Raw genomic sequence first — 21,624 nt, 5'->3', positions numbered from 1 at the left:
CAAAATGCTTGCGCCACCTAAAAAAGTTTTCTAATGGAAACCAATGTTTCCCTACTTGCCAAATGAACCAATAATATTCATCATTACTACACTTGAAGTTAAAAAAAGAGAAATAATAATGATTTCAACTCTCCAGTAAGTTTTGATAATCATCATTTTTGCTAAATCCCAGGGGTAGGAAACGTGAAAATTGGTGATAAAGAATTTATTTACTCAGGCAGGAAGGATGAGGTGCATAGGCAGGGAGTAGGGTTCATGATGAATAAAGAAGCTGCTAAGTCTTGTTTAGGTTGGAAGGTATATGATATTTTTGTTAGGAGATTTTAACGGCCAGATCGATAGAAATAGGGATGGATGGTATCCCGGCCTTGGTAAATTTGGTGTAGGAAAAAAAAAACAGTTATGGTTACAGACTGCTGCAATTTTGTAGTTATAACTATCTAGTTATAATCAATACAGTTTTCCTATCATAAATTGACCCATAAATTAAAAGAAATTAAGGCTAAAAAGACATTAATTAAGGCTATAAAGATTAAAAGACATTAAGGCCCCGGATACTGGTAGTGTGGTAAATGATTTTCTTAAATATGTTGGTTATGAGGTCAGCGATAGACTACTGAAGATTATGAATATGATTTTGTAGAAAGGGAATTGTCTAGCGCAAGGAGAACTCTAATTAAATCCCTCTATAAGAAAGGGGATAAGAGCGAGTGTGGTAATTACAGAGGCATTAGCCTGGTATCTGTAGGAAGCAAATTACTTGTAGGATGAGACTTTTTCTTACTTAGAAATGCTGTAAATAAAGTTTTAAGAGAAGAACAATGTGGTTTTAGGAAGGGTAGAGGATGTGTCAACCAAATTTTTACTTTTGATTAATAATTGTGAAGTGCCCCAGTCATCAAACCCCTTATTCCTCAGTTTTATAGGTTATGGGCGAACGTTTGATTTAGCTGATAGAAGAACTTTACCGAACATCATATTCTTGTATGGTACACCATATAAAGGTAGGAAATAAGGTTAGTTATAAGGAGCTAAGCAGGGTTGCATTCTATCCCCATTTATATGGCTTATTTTAATGGACTTTGTCCTAAGGAACATAGTAAAGAGAAGGAAAGAACATGGAATAGAATATGGAAGTAAAACTATCCTGGACTTAGATTATACTAATGATTTAAGAATCCTAGATGAAACTTTTAGCAAAATGAATGAACTTTTAGAGGTTTTGCGAGATCAAAGTGCAAGAATAGGTTTGAAAGTTAATGTTAAGATGACCATGTTGCTAATACTAGGAATAAAAGGAGGTGAGAAGACTACACTGATTACACTGGTTAAGTATGGTTCTGAAGCGTGGATGCTCCGAAAAATGGAGGAGGATTTGCTAATGTTTTCCAGAGGAATTATCTACGTATTGTTTTGGGTATTCGACACGCAGACCGTATATCAAACAGTAGGCTGTACAAAAAATGTGGTTCAGACTCGCTTCCTAGGGCTATAATGAAATAAAGTTTGAGATGGCTAGAACATGTTCTGTGAATGAAGGATGACAGATTGCCTAAGATTGTCGGCCAACCGTCTAGGGCCAAACGAAAGGGAGGTTGTCTCCGAATAGAGTTTGTGGAATTCGCGAGGAAAGAATTAATAGAAATGGGAACTTCCTAAGAGGGTGTAAAGAGGGAGGGGCAATAGATTGGGATGAAGGATCGTGCTTAGCTATGTTGGCCTCGGGCGGTTTTGTCCTGCAGTGAGTTGCTAGAAGTTGTAGAGTAGCATATAAAATGCTTCAAACTCCTTTCATAGAATTTTCTACAAGGACATCGGGGATTATCAGATATTTAACATATAAGTTTCTTAATTGTTTGATTCTTGAATCATGTTCATCGTGTTTTTACTATGCCCGTGAACGTTAGGTGGCAGAATGGGACTTTTCTTGATAGTGCTTCATTAATAATGTTATTCTTTTTTGGTCCTGGTCATCTTTTATTTTACCAGGATCGTAAAAAGGGTTTAATAAATGATCTATATACGTATAGGTATTAAATAGCCCAACCCTTTAAGGGAAGGGACTGAAAGTGTTTTTTCTTTTGGGGGCTGAAACGAAAAATTACGTTTTTAAGTCACCATTCTTATTTTGTTGAAGAAAAGAGGTATCCTTTACATTAATCTTGGGATGGAACAAACTTCCTTTTCCGTCAGGATCTCGCTCGGCTAGAGTCTGCTTCTCTATGATGGTATGTGAAAAACTAAATCAGCCGTCTTTTTAGCTATGAGATTGCCAAAGATTTGAATATGCATTGTTATGGATTGATTTTTGGTTTCAACACATTTCTTGCTTTGGTTCTACAATCTATTTTGACAACTATTGTGGCCAGCGGAGTTGGTCTTGGTTTACCTCCAAGAGATCAAGTAAGTTTCTTTTTTCTGAACTTATTTAGTTTGAGGTTTTTTTTTAATATAATATGTGTCCAATCACGTTTTTTTTTCAGCTAATCAAACGGTTCGTGGTGACGGACTGTAAGTAAGGAGCGACTCTCGCAAATAATAACTGAAACTTTTGGAACCAGTTCGGTATACTCGTGTCTAGTCGATTTGCAACAAGCAAATCGGTTAAGCTTGAATTTGCAGACGCGATTTCCAAAGGATCATTTCTGCGAAACGGTGTGAAGATTGGGTATGAAGCTTCCGTATTTATGAATTCAAGCAATTGCCAAAGTGTTGCTTCAAGTGTCGTTCTCCTGGACATTTGGAAAGTGCATGTACTAGTAGCACTCCTAAGTGCACTCGTTGTGCTGGGCCGTATTTATCTACCAACAGCGATCGTTGTGCGGAATCTCCGAAATGTGCCAATTGTGGAGGATCTAATCTTTCTTACAGCCTACTATGCCCTGTGATTAAGAAGATCACTGATAAGTTCTATTCTCAGAAATTAATCCTAACATAAGTATAGTCTCGTTTAATATTAATGGAACGAAAGGCAAGGACTTTTTTATTGATGATCTGTATGTTTATTACGACGTTGTTCGTCTCCAAGAACATTTACTGACTGTCTTTAGTGAAAATTTTCTGAGACAAAGCAGTGATCACGTTTTTTTTGTGCGTCCAGTAAAATTACGCGTGTAGTAAATTACGCGTAAAATTAGCTTGTGTTTTTAAGAAAAATATTTCTGGTGCGAGTCCTGTGCTTTTCCAATCAGATGACACTTTTATTGCTATGCGTTTTGGTAATATTGTATTAATTAATGTGTATCTGCCATATAACGGTCGTTCCATTCGTTCACATCAGAAGTTCCCTTGTGCTTTTAGTCGACTTAAAACTTCAATTCAAAAGATATCGGATCATGGGTTGCATTTTGTTATTGCTGGTGATTTTAATACCGATCTGGTTTCTGATAATATAAGGAATGAACAGCTGCTTAATTCTCTCCCGGCTTATAAAATTGTTCGGTCCCATGATTATACGTATATTCACCATTCAAGTAGTAAATCAGACATTGATCACGTTATTTGTTCTGCAGCTCTTGTTTGCTCGCCAGTTATGGTTCATTTTGACGAGCAAGATCTTGATCACCTTCTGCTGTCTTTTTGTTTATCAAAGCCTGTAGTTTGTTCTGGGAGTATATCTAAGAGTCGTGGTATACGTTTTAATTATTTTATAAGCCTGATTGGAAAAATGAGAATTTTTCTGTTTATCTTACAACATTGGCTTCACTTCTAAGTACGATTTCTAAGTACGATAATACCGATCTGGTTTCTGGTAATGTAAGGAATGATCAGCTTCTTGATTCTCTCCCGGATTATAAAATTTTTCGCCCATGATTATACGTATATTCACCATTCAGGTAGTAAATCACGGTTTGGTTGAAAGATGCGGATTTTTCTGTTTATCTTACAACAATGGCTTAACTTCCAAGTACGATATATGTTCCGTATCAGCTTCTACAGTTTAGCCAGAATTTTATTTATGCTAAATATGAGATAGACCGATATTATGATTATATCCTTTTCACTAAGAAAGAAGCTGCAAAAATTTCTGCCCCTGTAAAGTAAATCCGAAAGAAAACTCAAAAAGCCTCTTTGGTCACTTGAGCCTAACCTTAAGTCATGTAAACATAAAGCTAAATTTTGGCTATAAGTTTGGACAGATTGTGGTCGTCCTAGGTTTGGTGTATGTTTTTCTTATTAAACAGAAAGCTAAATTAGAATCCAAGAAGTATCTAAAAAGTATCCGATACCGTAGGCTTGATTTTCCATCTTCGCCTAAAGAATGGAGGAAAGTAATTAATTCAAGTAAAACAGACGATTCTGATGTGAGTAGTGATGCTATTCCACCAAGTTCTTGGCATGCTTATTATTCGAAGATATTCTCTGTTTTGAATTATTCTGTTCAAAGAAAGTTTGGCAAAGCGTTTGTTAAAAAGTCCCTAGATTTCTAAGTCAGCGCTTTATTCTGCCTATATCGCGTTGTTAAGTTATGAATGCTTCGAAACATCTTAAGTCGAAAGCTAATGATGCAGATGGTATCTCTAAGAAGCATCTAATTCACCAATGTGCTGAACTTGTGTCACATCTTGCGCCTTTGCTTCTAATGTGCTTGGCGTCTTCTGTCGTCCCGGAAAGCTTTTTGTGTGCGAGCGTGACTTCAGTTTTAAAAAGAGGTAAACCGCCAACAGATTGCTCTTTTAACCGTCCAATTTCTGTTTCTTGTAATATTAGCAAGGTCTTCGAGTATGTTCTTTTACCTAGTATAACTCAAAATATTTCTTTTTTTGGGGAAAATCAACTTGGTTTCAGATGTGGTGTGGGGTGCCAACATGCTCATCGTGTCCTTTCTTCTATTCTACTTTCTAATTCTTCTAAGGGTAAAGATGTATATCTCTGTACACTTGATCTTTCAAAGGCTTTTGATTCTGTTGTTCATAACCAGCTTTTCTTTTCTTTGGCTTCTTCTGATGTTAATTTTTCGGTTATTTACCTTCTACGGTTTGGTATTCTAATTCTTACCTCTGCCTGAAATCTTCTCCAGAAACAACTATTAAAGTGCTTCGAGGCGTAAGGCAGGGAGGTGTTTTATCACCAACCCTTTTCAAAATTTTTATTTCTAGGGTTCTGGAAAAGATCTCAGGCACTTATTTTTCTGGTTCTACTGATATTTCTTACATTGCCTATTCTGATGACATCCTGTTGATTAGTCGGACTAAATCTGCTCTTTCTGCAATAGTTTCTTTAGTTTCTCAGTCTTTCCTAAACATTGGTCTATCCTGAATCTTGACAAGTGTAAATTCTTATCTTATAATCTGTCTTCGTCTACTCCTCTGGTATGTAATGAATTTTCTGTACTTTCTGTCTTATCCTTTCGGTGGCTTGGTATTACTGTTTCTAATTCTCTAGCTCTTTTCCGTAGCAGATTGTTGCTGATGGAGTAAGAAAAATTCAGTTCAGTTATTCAAAAATTGTAGTAAACCGTTGAAAATATAATAGAAAAGCTATTGGTTGCTTATTCTCGACTTTTTCTTATCATTCTGTACTTTTTATCTCAGGCGTTTATTCTGTTCTTAAGCTTAAGAATTTGAAGAAGATTAAAATTACATGTTTCAAATTTTGCAAATTTCTTCTTTCTCTGCCGCCATGAACTAGAAATCGGTATCTAGTTAAAAATTTCTGTGTTACGGATGTAACTCAAAAGTTCGGTGACCTACACAGAAAGCTTTCTGGACATGCATTTTGTAATATTGTCCCTGGCCATGGTTACTTGCAGTTTTTTCTTAGTAGAAATTAATTACTAGTGTTTTGTTGCTGCTATTTTTTTCTTTTTCTTTTTTTTATTATTATGTTTATATTCTACTAGTACTACTTGTTCTCTTGTAGTTGTGGGTTATAAATGATTGAATTGAAACTCTAAAAGGGAGTTTTGATAACACTATATACATGAAACCAATCGAATTTTTATGGTGGTTCCAAATAAATAAAATATATTTGGAACGGGCCAAAACTTAAAAGCCAAGGAGAATTTTCGTAATTTACGAGAAGGGGACAATACACCCCCAAAATGGCGAGTGATCTTAAACTTGATGAAGATTGCTTGATCAAATTCAGTACTTCAGAAAGTCTTGAAAATTACGTTTTTATGCCCAAACTTTCTTACTCTCCGTGAACCTTAAGATAAACATAGAAGGAGGGTTGGGGCTAAAAAGTATTCCCTAATCCCACTTGTTTCCTTGCTACCACTAGAATATCTCCTGATGGGGGAGGGGAGCAAGTCTTACCGGAAGCTTTGTTTTCAACAAGATTTAAATCGGAATGTTTCTCATTTCTGCAGAAAATTTATAAAACGAAAAATGAGATCTAAACAATGGCATTTATGATAATAGGATTTATGATACTGTTTTGCTTCAGTTGTAAGTGTTAAAGCCTTTTTGTTTTCAAAATACAGTAATCGGTCATTCTTTGCTTTTTAAATGTGTTCCATGTCCGTTATTCTCTTTCCCACTGTTTAATAATTTTTTTTTCAATATTATTCATTTTACTTAGTATATCATCCTTTTTTAACTTCCTGGATATATGTAGGCCTATATATCCGAAAAAAAGTGAATTTTAGTCGTATAGACTATTGACTAGAACCCCCACTTTAAGTTGACTTTAATTTGGGTTTATATATTTTGTTATCTCTCTCTCCTCTCTCTTTTTCTCCCCCCCTCCTCTCACTCTGTCTTATCTCTCTTCTATATATCTATTTATTTCTACTTCTACTTCTTTCGCAGTTATTTTTGAGTCAAGCTTCTTAGTTTTGATTCTGATGTGTAATAATAAATCTTTCGTTTAGAAAATAGTTTTTTTCTTTTTTATTTTAGAAAAAAATACAAACAATTTTTAAAATATTACGTAATATAAATAAATATAAAATAAATAAAAGGTTTAAATATAAAATAAAATGTAATAAATGTAAAAAAAATATTTTTTTTAAATCATCAATTTAGAAAGAAAAATATTTTTTTAAATAATTATTTTTTCTTTCAGTTTGTTGTCTATGGAATTTACTTTTTTGTGTTGGCTGGAGTATTTACGACAATTGCGGCATATTCTTGTGGACACAGCACGTACCGGCAGAGTAGAAGTGTAGAGAATACTGGTGTTGTAACTTAACAGATTAGTTTGTTTGTAGTTTATTAACTAGTTTCCTAATAGGTTGTGATAAAAATTTGCCTTTTGTAAGCTAAAATAGAGTAACTCTGTTTTAGTTTAGTTTCTGTTTAGTTTTTCTTTATTTTAGTGTCAAAGTAATTCATAATGCCTTGAACTTTTTATGTTAATAAATAAACTCCCTAATAATTAAAATTACCCTGATTCCTTAAAAAAAGAGAAATTTTGGCCTTTTAAAAGTAATTTATGAAAATCGAGAAAAAATGTGTTCATGCTCTAAACATAGGTTACAGATAAACACAGGTCTACAGATAAACACACTTTATGTATTTCTTGCACTATGGTAGGTACATTTTATCGCAGTTCAGCGATCGATAAAAATGTGTCGAATAAGTGTTTAATGAAACGTTTTCCTGATTCTCCCTAAGGTTGGTCGAAACTTTGGCTTAAAAAAGAATTGGGTTATTATAATTCTCGCCGAAAATTTACATTTTCGGCGAAAATTTTAATTTCTTTTTTTTTCGAAAGAATACAAAAGAAAGCCCCCTTAGAAGTTTTGTACAAAAACTTCCATACGAAGTGGCCTTATGAAAAAATAAGGAATAAAAGAAAAATACATAGAGCCCACTTCGCTTTTTACTTTGGCAAAGCTATTGCGCAGCCTATCATACTGCCCCAAAATCTTCAATGTACAGAAAACTAATTTCAACAAAGATTTCAATCAAATTGTAAAAAATAGGATAACTGTTGTCAGCGAGGATGGAATTGTTTTAAGAGAATATTAAAGAGGGGGGGGGTATATTTTATTTGGGAGGAATTTTCAACAGAGGAGTTTCCCGTGATGGGTAGGGGTGAATTTTTCATAGAGGGTGAGTCAGGCTTACCAGTATTATTTGAAAAACGATCAGAAAAAGGTCTTTTAACTGAAAGTAAGAACCAGCACAAAACTCACAACGAAAGGATGTATCCTTTGACCCTTTTCCCTGTTCCTCTTTTTGTAGATTTAGTCAATTTGACAAATGAATGGCTCAGTTACTGTCACTGGTGATATTCTTCTTTATAGCGAGTGGTTTATATTTAGAGTTGTTATAAAATGTTTAGATCTCTAATTAATGCTAGGTTAAAGAAGACATTTAAGAAAGGATAAAACTTACTTATTTTTTATTGCAAGTATTTTAGGATAGGTGTCCTAGTGTAGTAAGCGTAGAAATCTCTAGTCGTAGAAGGGTCATTTCTTGTTTGATGCATGGGATATTAATTTATCTTGCACCATTTCGAACATTTCGGAATTTTGAACAAGGTCGTCGGAGTGAATGTATGGTCTTAAAGAACGTTAATTTAAAATAAAATAACTTATAATCAGGTAGTTATTTTTGTCTTATTTTATTCTGAAAGAACATTCCATTTTGCCCTTTTAAGTTGATTTTTTTCCCCCTTCAACTCAGATTTTGACGTCAAATTGCCTCGTGATGTCCAGTAAACCACCAAAGGGCAATGTTGCTTTATGCTCCTTAGAGCCAATTTCACTGGATTTATTTTCCAAGGGATTTTAGTGCTCCAGTGATTTTGTTTGTGTATTTAACATAGCAGATTACTGGCCCTGTAAAAAGATCTGAAACGTCGATTTAACGCCAGCAGTGGCTCTGGAAGATCGCAATCCATTTTAAAGGTACTGGCATCTTATCTAGGTACTGTCTATATTGAGAGTCTACACTTTCTAAATCTATAATGAGAGAAGGTTGAGATGGCTAGGACACGTTTTGTGGTTGAACTAATGACAGCTTGCCAAAGATTTTCCTGTTTGGCCAACCGTCTAGGGCCAAACGAAAAGCACGTTTTGCATCTAGGCCATCAGACTAGAGTCAAAAGCATTATGTAAATTATTCAAAAGAACTGGACATGCATGCTCAGTTGAGTGTCTTGCCCTAAAACCAAACTGAGATTCAAGAAAAAAATGTTTATAGTTGAAAAAAAATCTGGAAGTCGAGAAAGCATAACTTTTTTCAACCGTGTTAAGTAACACGTGGTTGTGAAAGTTTTCACTTAACCAATCAAACAATCTTATTTTACTTTCATTGTTCTTGGTACTTTATTTTTTTCTTTTTTTAATTTATAAAAGTTAAAAAAAAAATTCAATTTTCACCGTCCCATTACATTTTTATCCATTTCCAATATTTTATTTCGTTTTATTTGCAATTGGAAAGGCAGTGCTGTCTAGTAAATTATTTGCCATATATTTCCCAAAATTCCCCATATGGGCTGGGAAGAAATTTAAAGCAAATTGGGACTTCTTGGGAGGGTTTAAAGAGGGAAGCTTTGAATAGATTGGGATGGAGGGGGAGCGTACGCAGTTGTGTTGCCCTTAAGCGGTTTGGTGCTGCAGTGAATTGTTAGCAGTAGTAGTACTCTTATCCTTGTCACAAAATGTATCTCACGTCGATTTTGAGTGCCTCAAAATTGTTTTTTATTTTCTTTTACTGGTTCTTTGTATGGTTAAAAACGAAGACCCATATCAATTAAAAGCTTGGTTTTTGAAAGTGGATATGAGCCGTTTTATCCTTTTAGAAAGGCTTATCCCCAGCCACGGTGCAATAATATGTTTAAAGTATCATTCGTTGTTTAAGCAGCTGTATTTCAGTGTTCGTATATTAATGTCTCTACACAGAATTGACCATTCCTACTTTTTTTCTTCTTTCTTAAGCAATTTTCCCATCGCAAGCACTGTGATTACCTGGTAGTTCTAGGTTTTCCTGGACTTTCTTGTGTCTTTTCAAGCTTGTAAAATATGCTCAACAGGTGCCTTTATCTTAGCAAATAATTATTATAAACCTTTTGCTGGAAAAGTCTACTCAAATCTTGCATTTGGACCTTTCCTGTTATTTTTCTCTCGTTACCTGCTGTCCCAACTTTTAGCCTTTGTTTTGATTTACCATTTTAACTTATGCAGTCCAATAAAGAATCCCTGGACAAAGCTGTAACTAGTGGCGTCAGAAATTCTTCACCTCCTTAAGAGTCTCAGAACACTTGTCACTTATTTCTTTTTTAAGTGGTTTGAACTTATGAGGGCTCTCTTTGAACTTAATATCCCCAGTTGTAGTAGCTTTATCACTGCTGTGTTGGAACGCACATCATCGCGAAGCATTAAGATTGGTTGAAATATTTGTATTTTGAGAAGTACGTAACTTTGAATCTTTCTAAGGCCTAGGCAATAGTGGCTCCATTTACTGTTTGTCTGTCAGCTAAAGGGACCAATAACATACAATATCTTTACCTCCTCCCCCCCCCCCAAGAAAAACAAAAACAAACAAACAAAAAACTACAAAAGGTCTTTCCTGATTCGGAACTTCATATTTGAATGGTAGAATTTCGCTCGCAGATGTTGAACAGCGAACCCTTCTTTCACTGGAGATTTAAGTTTGCTATGAAAGTGTGTCACACGAGTATTGAAACTTGTTTCGAACAATGTTGGGAATACCCCAACGCTATTCTCAAAACTTCCAATAATTTCTTTTATTTATGCGTTGGCTATTGCTAATTATCTCCAGACAATTTAGTATCTCTAGGTTCATTGTTAAACTTATGTGTCGTGGTTAGCTAGAGCTTGGTATTGTGTTATGTCCCTTCTTAAATTATTTGCACCATAATATTGCTGGAAGGGCTGCATATTTTTCATTCTGATCTTTTGTGAGCAATTTGCACTGAATGTACTCGTTCGATATTTTCCAACATACTATATTATGCGCCCTAACTTACATCTCACTGAATAATCCCGATAGGTACCAAACTGGTGGTGTGAGTGGACAGGGGATTAAGCAAAGCTTGGTACAGAATATACAGTACCACCTTGCTCTAGATAATTTCGGACACCACACTGCCTTTCCATGACAATAAAATAAAAGTTCAAATAGGGATAAAAATCCTTTTTAATAGACAGTGTATAGAAATTCACAAGAAATACCAGATATTTCGGTCACATATACAGTGACCGTCATCAGCAGTTTTACTACTGATGACGGTCACTGTATATGTGACCGAAATATCTGGTATTTTTGTGAATTTCTATTCACTGTCTATTAAAAAGAATTTTATCCCTATTTTGAACTTTTATTTTACCACCCTGCTCCCTTTTAAGCCTCTAACAGGGAATTAGGAGCAAAGACCGGTTTATGCTGAAACAATTCGTGTACATTTTACAAAGAGAAGGAACATCTTTTTTCTTGCTCTCTTGTTAATCATGTCAAGCGTCTAATAATACATAGTTAAAGATTGCTGTTTTTCCTCCCTTTCTTTCATTCTTCGTTTTCTTTTGTACTTTCCGTTATAGTTTGTAATTTTTTTAATGTATCCCACTGACTATTCAGGCTCTTGATAGAGATTTGAAGATAGCCAAATTATTTTGCGACATAAATTCAGAAAAAAATTGATATTCAAGTTTCAAGTTCAATATGGGTTTTAATTTTTTTAAAAATACCACCTCAATTTAGCGAAAAATGTATTGGATTTACAATCCTTGATCCTGTGATAACAATATCACTCCGGGAAATGATTACCGAAAGTACAATTGAGATAGTTCAAGTTAAATTTTGCTTTCCCTGGATTATTATTTCGCTAATCTACATAGTTGGTGGCACACTAGATTTTTCAAATCAAGATTATCAGTATTTAGTCCAAGTTGTTAATGGAAGTTTTATTTTTCATGTGAAGCTTGTGTTATTGTGTTTGTTATGTGTATTTTTTGCACAATAAACCTATTAAAAGAAATTTTTCTTATAAGTAGCAGTAGATACGGTATTAAAAATAGAGTATACAACAATTCAGTATTTTAATCCAGTCAAAAAAGGCTATTAAATAATAAAGACGAAATAAGACAGAAGACAACTTGCAACTATCTCAGCCATCCTGAAGGGCGTGTTCCAATTTGGGACCGTCAGCCTTAAAACCGGGGATCGGAGAATCTGAGTTGGGTAGCATTAGGATAGCGAAGCAGCTTGTGTTCAAACTTTAAGGAAATGAGTTCAGTAATGTCGATAGAGTGATATCAAAAAATAAAATTTGATTTCTTTTGACCAATGATCAAACCGTTAAAACAGTAGAATTGTCTCTGAGAGACTAGCCTCAAAGCACGGCAATATAAGCATCATCAGGTGAACAGTCTTTGAAACAAGGCCAAGGAAATGAAACTTCTTCGTAAATATCGCCATAAGTCTTACCAGTTGGGAAACGGGTGCCTGAGAGTGCCGTGGGTGAAAACATGCAAGATTAGTATTTGCAGAGTTGTATGGCAAGATCAGCCGCCTAACTCCTGCAAATCTAGAGTAAGATTAATTTTAATAGGACAATCAGCTACCACAACAAGGTCATCAGCATAACTAAATTGTTTGCACATTCAGATACTGTATGTCACTCAAGCCAGCTAGCATCAAGAAACTTCCACGGATCATCAGAACGGACCGAAAAAAGAAGAGCCAATAATGCACGTAAACGCCATTTACCGAAGAAAAGGGTGGTCTATTCTTAGAACCATAACAAATCACAAAGCTCTGTTGTGCAAACCAAAAATAAAGCAGTTGCGAATATGGTGGGGGAACACTACGATTCTTTAGAATAAAAAAGGAGGACATTGCTACCCTGCAAAAAAGTGATATGCCTTGTTGTTCCAGGGGGGGGGTGCAAATTTCCTGTATAAGGTCTTTAACAATGGCGGTTCCAATCGTGTACTTTTCGTTTCGATCCAGCGCCATTTTCAAGAGGCTATTTTCTAAAATTCTTTAAAATTTTTGTCAAAATAACATTTTACTATTAAGATAAAATAATTGCTCAAAATAGGGATAAAATCCTTTTTAATAGACAGTGCATAGAAAATTCACAAGAAATACCAGATATATCGCTTAAATGTACAGTGACCATCATCAGGAGTAAAACTAAACTAGATCGATTTAAAGCAAAAGCGTAAATATGAAAACAAATAAACTACATATTGTTTAAACATCTAATTATTTTCAAAGCAAACGCGGAAGCTAGCCTCTTTGATCTTCTCGGATGCGGTTCATTAGCGTTCAATGATATAACATTTGGACAAAGGTCAACTACATTAAGTGAATTGAACTTTACTCTGTCAGATTTTAATAAATTACCATAGATAGAGTTCAGCCCAAATTCACCTGTATCGCGTTTCAAAGCAATATTCTTGAATAAGATTTTCTTTATTTCAAGAGTTTCACGAAAATTTTGCTTTAAACTCCGATCCCTAGAAATCCAAGAGACTTTCTCGAGCAAAATAAAATGGTCTGGTAAATTGAAAATATGTTCTGAAAGGGCTGAAGTAAAATATGCTGACTTAGAATCTTGCTTTAAAGCCGAAGAAATATAATCTTTATGTTGTAATAATCTCATTTCCAAACTTTGGTTAGTACGTCCCACATATGAGTTTCCGCAAGTGTATGGGATCTGATAAACCCCACTTTAGTGCCTCAAGGAAATTAGGTCCTTCACCGAATTTAGAAAATTACCCAAAGTATTATTACTCTTTAAAACTACCCTTAGACCATTGCTTTGTTAAATTCTTTTAAGTTTTTCACTTAGCCTGGGTACATATGGTAAGGAACAATAAACATCCTTCTCCCGAGTTGTCTCCAAGACTTCCTTAGAAATCTCTAGAAACCTTTTTCCTCTCTTTGAAAAAATCTGGTCAATTAACCACTCTGGATACATGTTGCTTATTATTTTCTTTTTTTGGAAAGAAAACTCCTCCTCAAGCAATTTTCGAGAATAAATAATATAGATTCGGCCAGTTAAAGAAATAATCAAACCAATTTTTACTTGGCGAACATAACTGAAAATATACGAAACAAATCTAGTATTATTATTTGGTTTTCTGTGAACTTTAAAATCCAGACTATTTTCATTTTTCAAAAGAAGAACATCAAGAAAAGGAAGTTTTCCATTCTCTTCTAATTCAACAGTAAAATTTAAATACCCCACCCCCAAACAATTAAAATTTTACAAGTCCTTTTTCCAAATCCTTTTAATTCCTCCTCCCCATAATCCCATACTTAAATTATGTCATCCATATACCGGCCCCAAAAAATATGTTTAAAAAAATATGAATCTAACGCAATTGTTTCCATATTCTCCACAAAAATATAAGCTAATAGAGGGTATAAAGAGGCCCCCGTAGGAAAACCATTTATTTGTTTGAAATACTCCCCTCTGAATTGAAAAAAATAAGAGAACTTATTGCACAACCTTACTAAATACATAATTACAGAAACTTCCAAATCGGTTTTGACACTAATCAAGTCCAAATTTCTTAACAGCTTTCCTTCTAGAAGAGTTTCGGCTGCTTCTAAATCAATATTTGTGTACATTGATACAATGTCGAAGCTTGAAAGCAAAGATCTCAAAGAAATTTCTACCTTTTTCTGTTTTTCAACCAAATTCGAAGAATTCTTAATATACGAAATTTGTGTAGACAAAAGTGGTTTACAGATTGACACTAACCACTTGCTCAAAACACTTGTTGGTGACCTTGTACTGGACACAATTGGTCGTAGTGGTAGGTCAGGGTTATGAATTTTGGGAAGTCCATATAATTTAGGGCACAAGGAACTGTGTGGCAGGCATTTGTAATAAAGTTGAGGTGTAATTTTTCCTTCATCCTTTAAACACTTTAATTCGTTCTTGAACTTATTTGTAAGAGTCTGTTGGATTATAAGATAGCTTTTTGTATGTTTTTTCATCATTTAGTAAACTTCTTAATTTTGATTCGTAGTCCTCAGTATTCATGACAACTAAAGTGTCATTTTCATCATATAGTAAAATTCACATGTTTTAATTGGTTCATTTGATGTAATGTCACAGACAAAATTCTCAAAGGAAGAGTCACTTCGTAACAAGCAAATAAAAATCTGTAGGCTTGAAATCATAACAGTCATTGTCTTCACAACGATGACATTGAAACCATACTCTCTTGTTGTTCCAACAATTGAAACGTGGGCCAAATTCTTCTTCCCAATACAATTTAAATTCACGACTACACCAGTCTCTTAGAAATAAACTAAATGTTAGTTTAGAATTTTTTCTAATCATAACGGGATAAGTATTTTTCCATTTATCATAGTGACAATTGGAGTCCTCTGACATGAGTATCACAAATTTCTTCAATATATGAATTACAGTCCTTAATTGTAACTGTATATCATCTATGTAACTTACTTGGATTGAACAATCTACACTTTTCATCATATTCATCTGCAGTAGTGCAATTCTTACACGACGACCAGCTGCCCAATGTTTACAAACATAGAGAACATGGGCAGTACATTTTTCACTGTTGACGGTCACACTGCAGATTGCAAACTAACATGTTTCCAAGAAAGAATTTTCTTTTTTACTTCGGGTACCCGTTTCAGGTTTTCTAGAGAGGAGGAGTAAACGAGTGACGCCACACTTCAAAATCAATTAAACCCGTTTGAACGAGGTTTTTAAATTTTTGACTTATTTGTTGTTCTCATTTGGTTGGTATTTTAAATTTCCATTGGTATTGTTGCTTTAAAGTCAAGTAATGTTCAAAAACAAATCTACAATATTAGTTTTTTTTCGATTAGTATGTCAATAAATAAAGTAAAAGCAATTGGGCCACAACGTAAAAGCATCATGCAATACTCCAAGGCCAGGGAGTTTTGTTTCATGAATCATCAAGCATTCTTTGGCTGAAGATTCTTTTTTGCACCGATAGCTTTTGAAACTGCTCATTTAGATTCAAACATTTTTCCAAAGCCACAAGATTCTGTTTGATTTTTTGTTTCTCAGGTACATTCATTTTTTTGACTCTTGACAATCCCACTGCTGATAAAGCAGTTCGTGGTAACGAACTGTAAGTAAGGAGCGACCCGGCTCAATAGTAACCGAAACTCTAAAAAGCGGAATTTTGATACCAATAGATACATCAAAAGAATCGGATTTTTATTTTGATTTCAAATACATAAGTTTCATCAAGTTTAGTCTTACCTATCAAAAGTTACACGCCTGAGACAATTTGCCTGATTTTCGAAAAAATATGAAACACCCCATAAAAGCAATAGAACCTTAATGAAAATCACACCATCAGATTCAGCGTATCAGAGAGCCCTACTGTAGAGGTTTCAAGGTCCTCTCTGCAAAAATGTGGATTTTTTATTTTTTGCCAGAAGAAAGATCACGAATGGGTGTTTATTTGTTTTTTTGCTTTTTTTGTTTTTTTTTTCAGGGGTGATCGTATCGACCCAGTAGAATATCACGAGAGGGCTCATTTGAAAGGAAACTAAAAATTGTAGTTCTCTTCTTAAGTGACGAAAATAATTGGAGGGCAACTAGGCCCCCTCCCACGCTCATTTTTTCCCAAAGTCACCCGATAAAAATTTTAAGGTAGCCATTTTGTTCAGCATGGTCAAAAATATATTAACTATGTTTTTGAGAATGATTTAATCCCCCACAGCTCCCAGGGAAAGGGCTGCAAGTTATGAGCTTTGACCAATGTTTGCGTATAGTATTGGTTATTGGGAAGTATACAGACGTTTTCAGGGGGGATTTTTGCTGGCAGTGGGGGCAGGGGAGGGGGTGGGGGTCAGGGGTTACGTGAGAGGATCTTTCGACGAAGGAAGTTTTCATGGGGGAAGGGACATTGCTATGAAGGGGGCGCCGGATTTCCCAGCATTATTAAAAAAAACGAGAAATTAAATTAAAAAAACAAGTTTTTCAACTGAAAGTAAGGAGTAACATCAAAACTGAAAACGAACAGAAATTATTACGTATATGATTGGGTTCGCCCCCTAGTCAATACCTCGCTCTTTACTCTATAAGTTTTTTTTAATACTTTCATAAGAGCTATTTACTCTTATGAGTAAATAGCCAACGCCTCCGTTGAGGAGGCGTTGAACCTCCTCAACGCCTCTCTCTTTATGCTAAAGTTTGACTCTTCCTCCAAACTTTATTTTTCAAAACAAAAAAAAACTTTAGCGTAAGGAGCGAGGCATTGAGGAGGGGACAGCCCCTTTCATATACGGAATAATTTCTGTTCGTTTTAAGTTTTAATGTTGCTCCTTATTTTCAGTTGAAAAAACTTTTTTTTTTAATTACAAACTAATGAACGTCTTCTTTCCAAGAAAGAAGATTTTTTTGCTTCGAGCATCTTCTCCCCACCATCTATTGGTTCCCTAGGGAGAGGAGTGAACGACCAACTAAAATATTTAACTGAATAAACACACAAAATTATAATAAATGTTTTTATTCATATTAAAAACATTTGAAACATATTAAACTTTTTATATATAAAAGTCTTCTGGCTTTTACAATAGATTAATTTAAAAAAATAATTCCACAAAATATGTTTTTTTAACTAAAGAACTCTATTAAACCAAAAATGAACAAAAATAGAATAAAATAATCCACCATGCATACAACTACTACAAATCAGTATCAATAAATAAACGAAATACAGAACAAACAGAAATTAAAATAAATAACAAAGTCAAACTCACAACAAGTAGAAATTAATATGAGTAGGTTTCTAAACCCATATGCTTTCTAAAAGCCAGAATATGATTTGTACTTCACTAAAAAAAAATTCAAATGAATTTACTGAAAAAATGTGCATTGTCAGTTTAATATACATATGCTGATATTTATTCCTTAAAATCATAGCTAATTTTTGATTTCTTAAAGTTATAAATATGAAAACATTTAAAAGAATTTTTTCATTAACGTACAAATTGTAAAACCTTACATGCCCCAGGGCATAACTTACAACCCTTACCCTGAGTGCTGGGGGGATTTGTTATCCTCAAAGACGTAATTTTCAGACCTTTCAAATACGTCGAACAAAATGACTATCTCAGATTTTGATTGGAAGTGTTTGGAGAAATGATGGGCGTGGTGGGTCATTTGCCCTCTGATTACTTTCGACTAATAAAAAAGGCACTAGTCCTCTCAATTTCCAATCGAATCAGCCCTTTTTGAAGCTTCTATGACAAAGCTTTCTTTGAGAACCTAATATGCCCCAAGGGCATACTTACGACCTTTGTCCTGAGAGCTATGGGGGAGGGTTGTCATCCTCAAAGACATAATTTCCAGACCTTTCAACTGCGTTGAACAAAATGGCCATATCAAAATGTTTATCGTAAATGTTTGGGGGAATGATGGGTGTTGGGGGGGGGATTCTCCCCTCCAATTACTTTCTACTGTTAGAAAGGGCAATAGCCTTCTCAATTTCCAATCGAATGAGCGCTTTTTTGAAGTTTTTACGACAACGCCTTCTATAAAAACCTTATATGCCGCCAGGGTATAACTTACAACCTTAGCCCAGAGGGCTGTGGGGGGAGGGGGTTGTCATACTCAAAGACATTATTTACTGACCCTTCAACTATGTTCAGCAAAATGGCTATATCAAAATGTTGATCGGAAGTTTTTGGGTAAATGTTGGGCGTGGGGGGGGGGGCATTCGCCCTACGATCTCTTTTGACAAAATTTTCAAAATTTTGATTGAATGTATTCGGTGAAATGGTGGGCGTAAGAGGGGGTTAGCTGCCATCCATTCACTTTCGACTATTAAAAAGGGCACTAGCGCTTCACTGTCTACAAAAACTTTATTTGCCCTCAGGGCATAACTTACAACCCTTGCCCTGAGGTTTGTGGGGCGGTCATCCTCAAAGACCTATTTTCCAGAACTTTCAACTACTTTGAAATAATAACTATCTCAAAATTTTGGATTCGATGTGTTTGGGGAAATGGTGAGTGTGAGAGGGGGGTTAGTTTCCCTCCAATTATTTTCTACTCTTAAACAGGGCAATAGCCCTTTCAATTTCCAATCGAATGAGCCCTTTTTGAAGTTTCCGCGACAACCCTTTCTATAAAACCTTATATGCCCCCAGGGCATAACTTTCTTTTGGTCACTTAAAAAGGTCACTAGAACTTTTAATTTCCGTTCGAATGAGCCCTCCCTGGGAAAAAAAAAAAAAATAAACACAAATCCGTGATCTTTCTTCTGGCAAAAAAATACAAAATTCCACATTTTTGCAGATAAGAGCTTGAAACCTCTACAGTAGGTCTCTCTGATACGCTGAATCTGATGGTGTGATTTTCATTAAGGTTATGTGACTTTTAAGGGGTGTTTTTCTTTTTTTCGATGGGTAAGACCAAACTTGATGAAACTTATATATTTCAAATCAGCATAAAAATTTGATTCTTTTGATTCATTGATTGAATTCCTTTTTTAGAGTTTCGGTTACTAATGAGCCGCGTCACTCCTTACTTACAGTTCGTTACCACGAACTGTTGGATATTCTTTTTGAGAGAAAAAGACTGAGCCTCTTCTAAAGTTAGACAACTATCCCTTCCATAAGAGCCTTAAATACCCACTGGACATAACTTACAACCCTTGCCCCTAATCTCTGGGGTTTGTTTCAACCTCAAAAGCCCTGTTATATGATTTTATACTATTTTGAATAGAATGGCTACCTCAAAATTTCCATTAGATGTATTTCGCCACAATACGACGTCTGTGTGTGGAGGGGGATAGCTGCCCTCCGGTCACTTTGACTCTTCAAAAGAGCATCTGATTACCAATCCAATGAAGTTTATTTTACCATGCTTTCTATAAGAACCTTATATCCCCCAGGGCATAACTTACAACCCTTGCCCTGAGGGCTGGGGCGATTTGTCATCATCAAAGACATAATTCAAGACCTTTCAAATACGTTGAACAAAATGGTTATGTCAAATTTTGATTGGAAGTGTTTGGAGAAATGATGGGTCTGGGGAAGGGGCATTTGCCCTCTGATCACTTTCAACTAACAAAACACTTTCTATAAAAACCTTTTATAGAACTATAAAAACCTTTTTCTTCTAAGAAAAAACTTTCTATAAAAACCTTATATGCCCCAAGGCCATAACTTACAACCCTTGTCCTAAGGGCTATGGGAGGAGGGTTGTCATCCTCAAACACATAATTTCCAGACTTTTCAACTACGGTGAAATAATTGACTATATCAAAATGTTGATTTTAAATTTTTGGGGAAACGATGGGCGTGGGGGGATTCACCCTCCGAATGCTTTCGACTATTAAAAATGGCAATAGCAATCTCAATTTCCAAACGAATGAGCCCTTTTTGAAGTTTTTACGACAACGCTTGTAGCCCTCATGGCTACAACCTTAGCCCTGAAGGCTGTGGGGGGTTGTCATACTCGAAGACATAATTTACGGACCCTTCAACTACGTTGAACAAAATTCCTATATAAAATGTTGATCGGAAGTGTTTGGGGAAATGATGGGCGTGGGGGGGCATTCGCCCTCTGATCGCTTTTGACAAAATTTTCCAAACTTTGATTGAATGTGTTCGGGGAAATGGTTGGCGTAAGAGGGAGGTTAGTTGCCCTCCAATCACTTTCGACTATTAAAAAGAGCACTAGCTCTTTCAATTTCGAATCGAATGAGCCCTTTTTGAAGTTTCTACGACAACACTTTCTATAAAACCTTATATGCCCTTACGACATAACTTACAACCTTTGCCCGGAGGGTTTTGGGGCGGTTGTCATCCCCAAAGACCTAATTTCCAGACCTTTAACTGCGTTGAATAAAATGGTTATCTCAAAATTTTGATTGATTGTATTGGGGGAAATAGTGGGCATGAGAGGGGGCTAGTTGCCCTTCAATCACTTTCGATTATTAAAAAGGGCACTAGCCCTTTAAATTTCCAATCGAATGAGCCCTCTTTGAAGTTTCTACACCAACGCTTTATACAACAACCTTATATACCCTCAGGGAATAACTTACAACCATTACCCTGAGGGCTGCGAGGGGTTCCTTTTTGAATGTTCTACGACAACGCTATCTATAAAAACCTTATATGCGCCCAGATTATAAATTACAACCCGTGCCCTGAGAGGTGTGGGGGGTTTGTCATCCTCAAAGACATAATTTCCAGATTTTTCAATTACGTTGAACAATAGGACTATCTCAAAATTTTTATTGGACGTGTTTGGGGAAAGGGAAATGGTGGGCGTTAGAGGAGGATTAGTTGCCCTCCAGTCACTTTTGACTATTGGAAATGGCACTAGACGTTGGAATTTCCAATCGAATTAACCTATTTTGAAGTTTCTGCAACAATGTTTTCTATAAAAATTTTATATGACCCCAGGGCACAACTTACAACCATTGCCCTGAGGGCTGTGGGGGGTTGACATCCTCAGAGACATAATTTCCAGAACTTGATTGGATGATGAAAAATTGGCCATCTTCAAATTTTGATTGGATGAGTTTGGGGAAATGGTGGGCGTAAGAGGTTATTGCCCTCCAATCACTTTCTACTATTAAAAAGGACACTAGTCCTTTCAATTTCCAATCGAATGAGCCCTTTTGAACTTTCTACGACAACCCTTTCTTTAAAACCTTATTTGCCTCCAGGGCATAATTTACAACCCTTGCCCTGAGGGGTTTGGGGGGTTTATCTTCTTCAA

General features: G+C 35.4%; 1 protein-coding gene across 1 annotated transcript in view; it reads left to right on the top strand.

The window, feature by feature from the left end:
• LOC148955562 (thiamine transporter 1-like) overlaps nt 1-7,903 on the top strand; it is a 67,317-nt gene extending 59,414 nt beyond the window's left edge. The window contains exons 7-8 of the mRNA XM_089108251.1: nt 2,262-2,403; nt 7,012-7,903. Of these exons, the coding sequence (XP_088964377.1) occupies nt 2,262-2,403; nt 7,012-7,137 (268 nt within the window). The 3' untranslated portion in view covers nt 7,138-7,903. The remainder of the gene's footprint in view (nt 1-2,261; nt 2,404-7,011) is intronic.
• The last annotated feature ends 13,721 nt before the right edge of the window (nt 7,904-21,624 follow it).

The sequence above is a fragment of the Artemia sp. Qi Xiang Cuo genome, chromosome 2, assembly GCF_049724085.1.
Source record: "Artemia sp. Qi Xiang Cuo chromosome 2, ASM4972408v1, whole genome shotgun sequence".
Taxonomy (NCBI): domain Eukaryota; kingdom Metazoa; phylum Arthropoda; class Branchiopoda; order Anostraca; family Artemiidae; genus Artemia; species Artemia sp. Qi Xiang Cuo.
The sequence above is the reverse complement of the archived record's forward strand: the minus strand, read 5'-3'. Positions and strand labels throughout refer to the sequence as shown.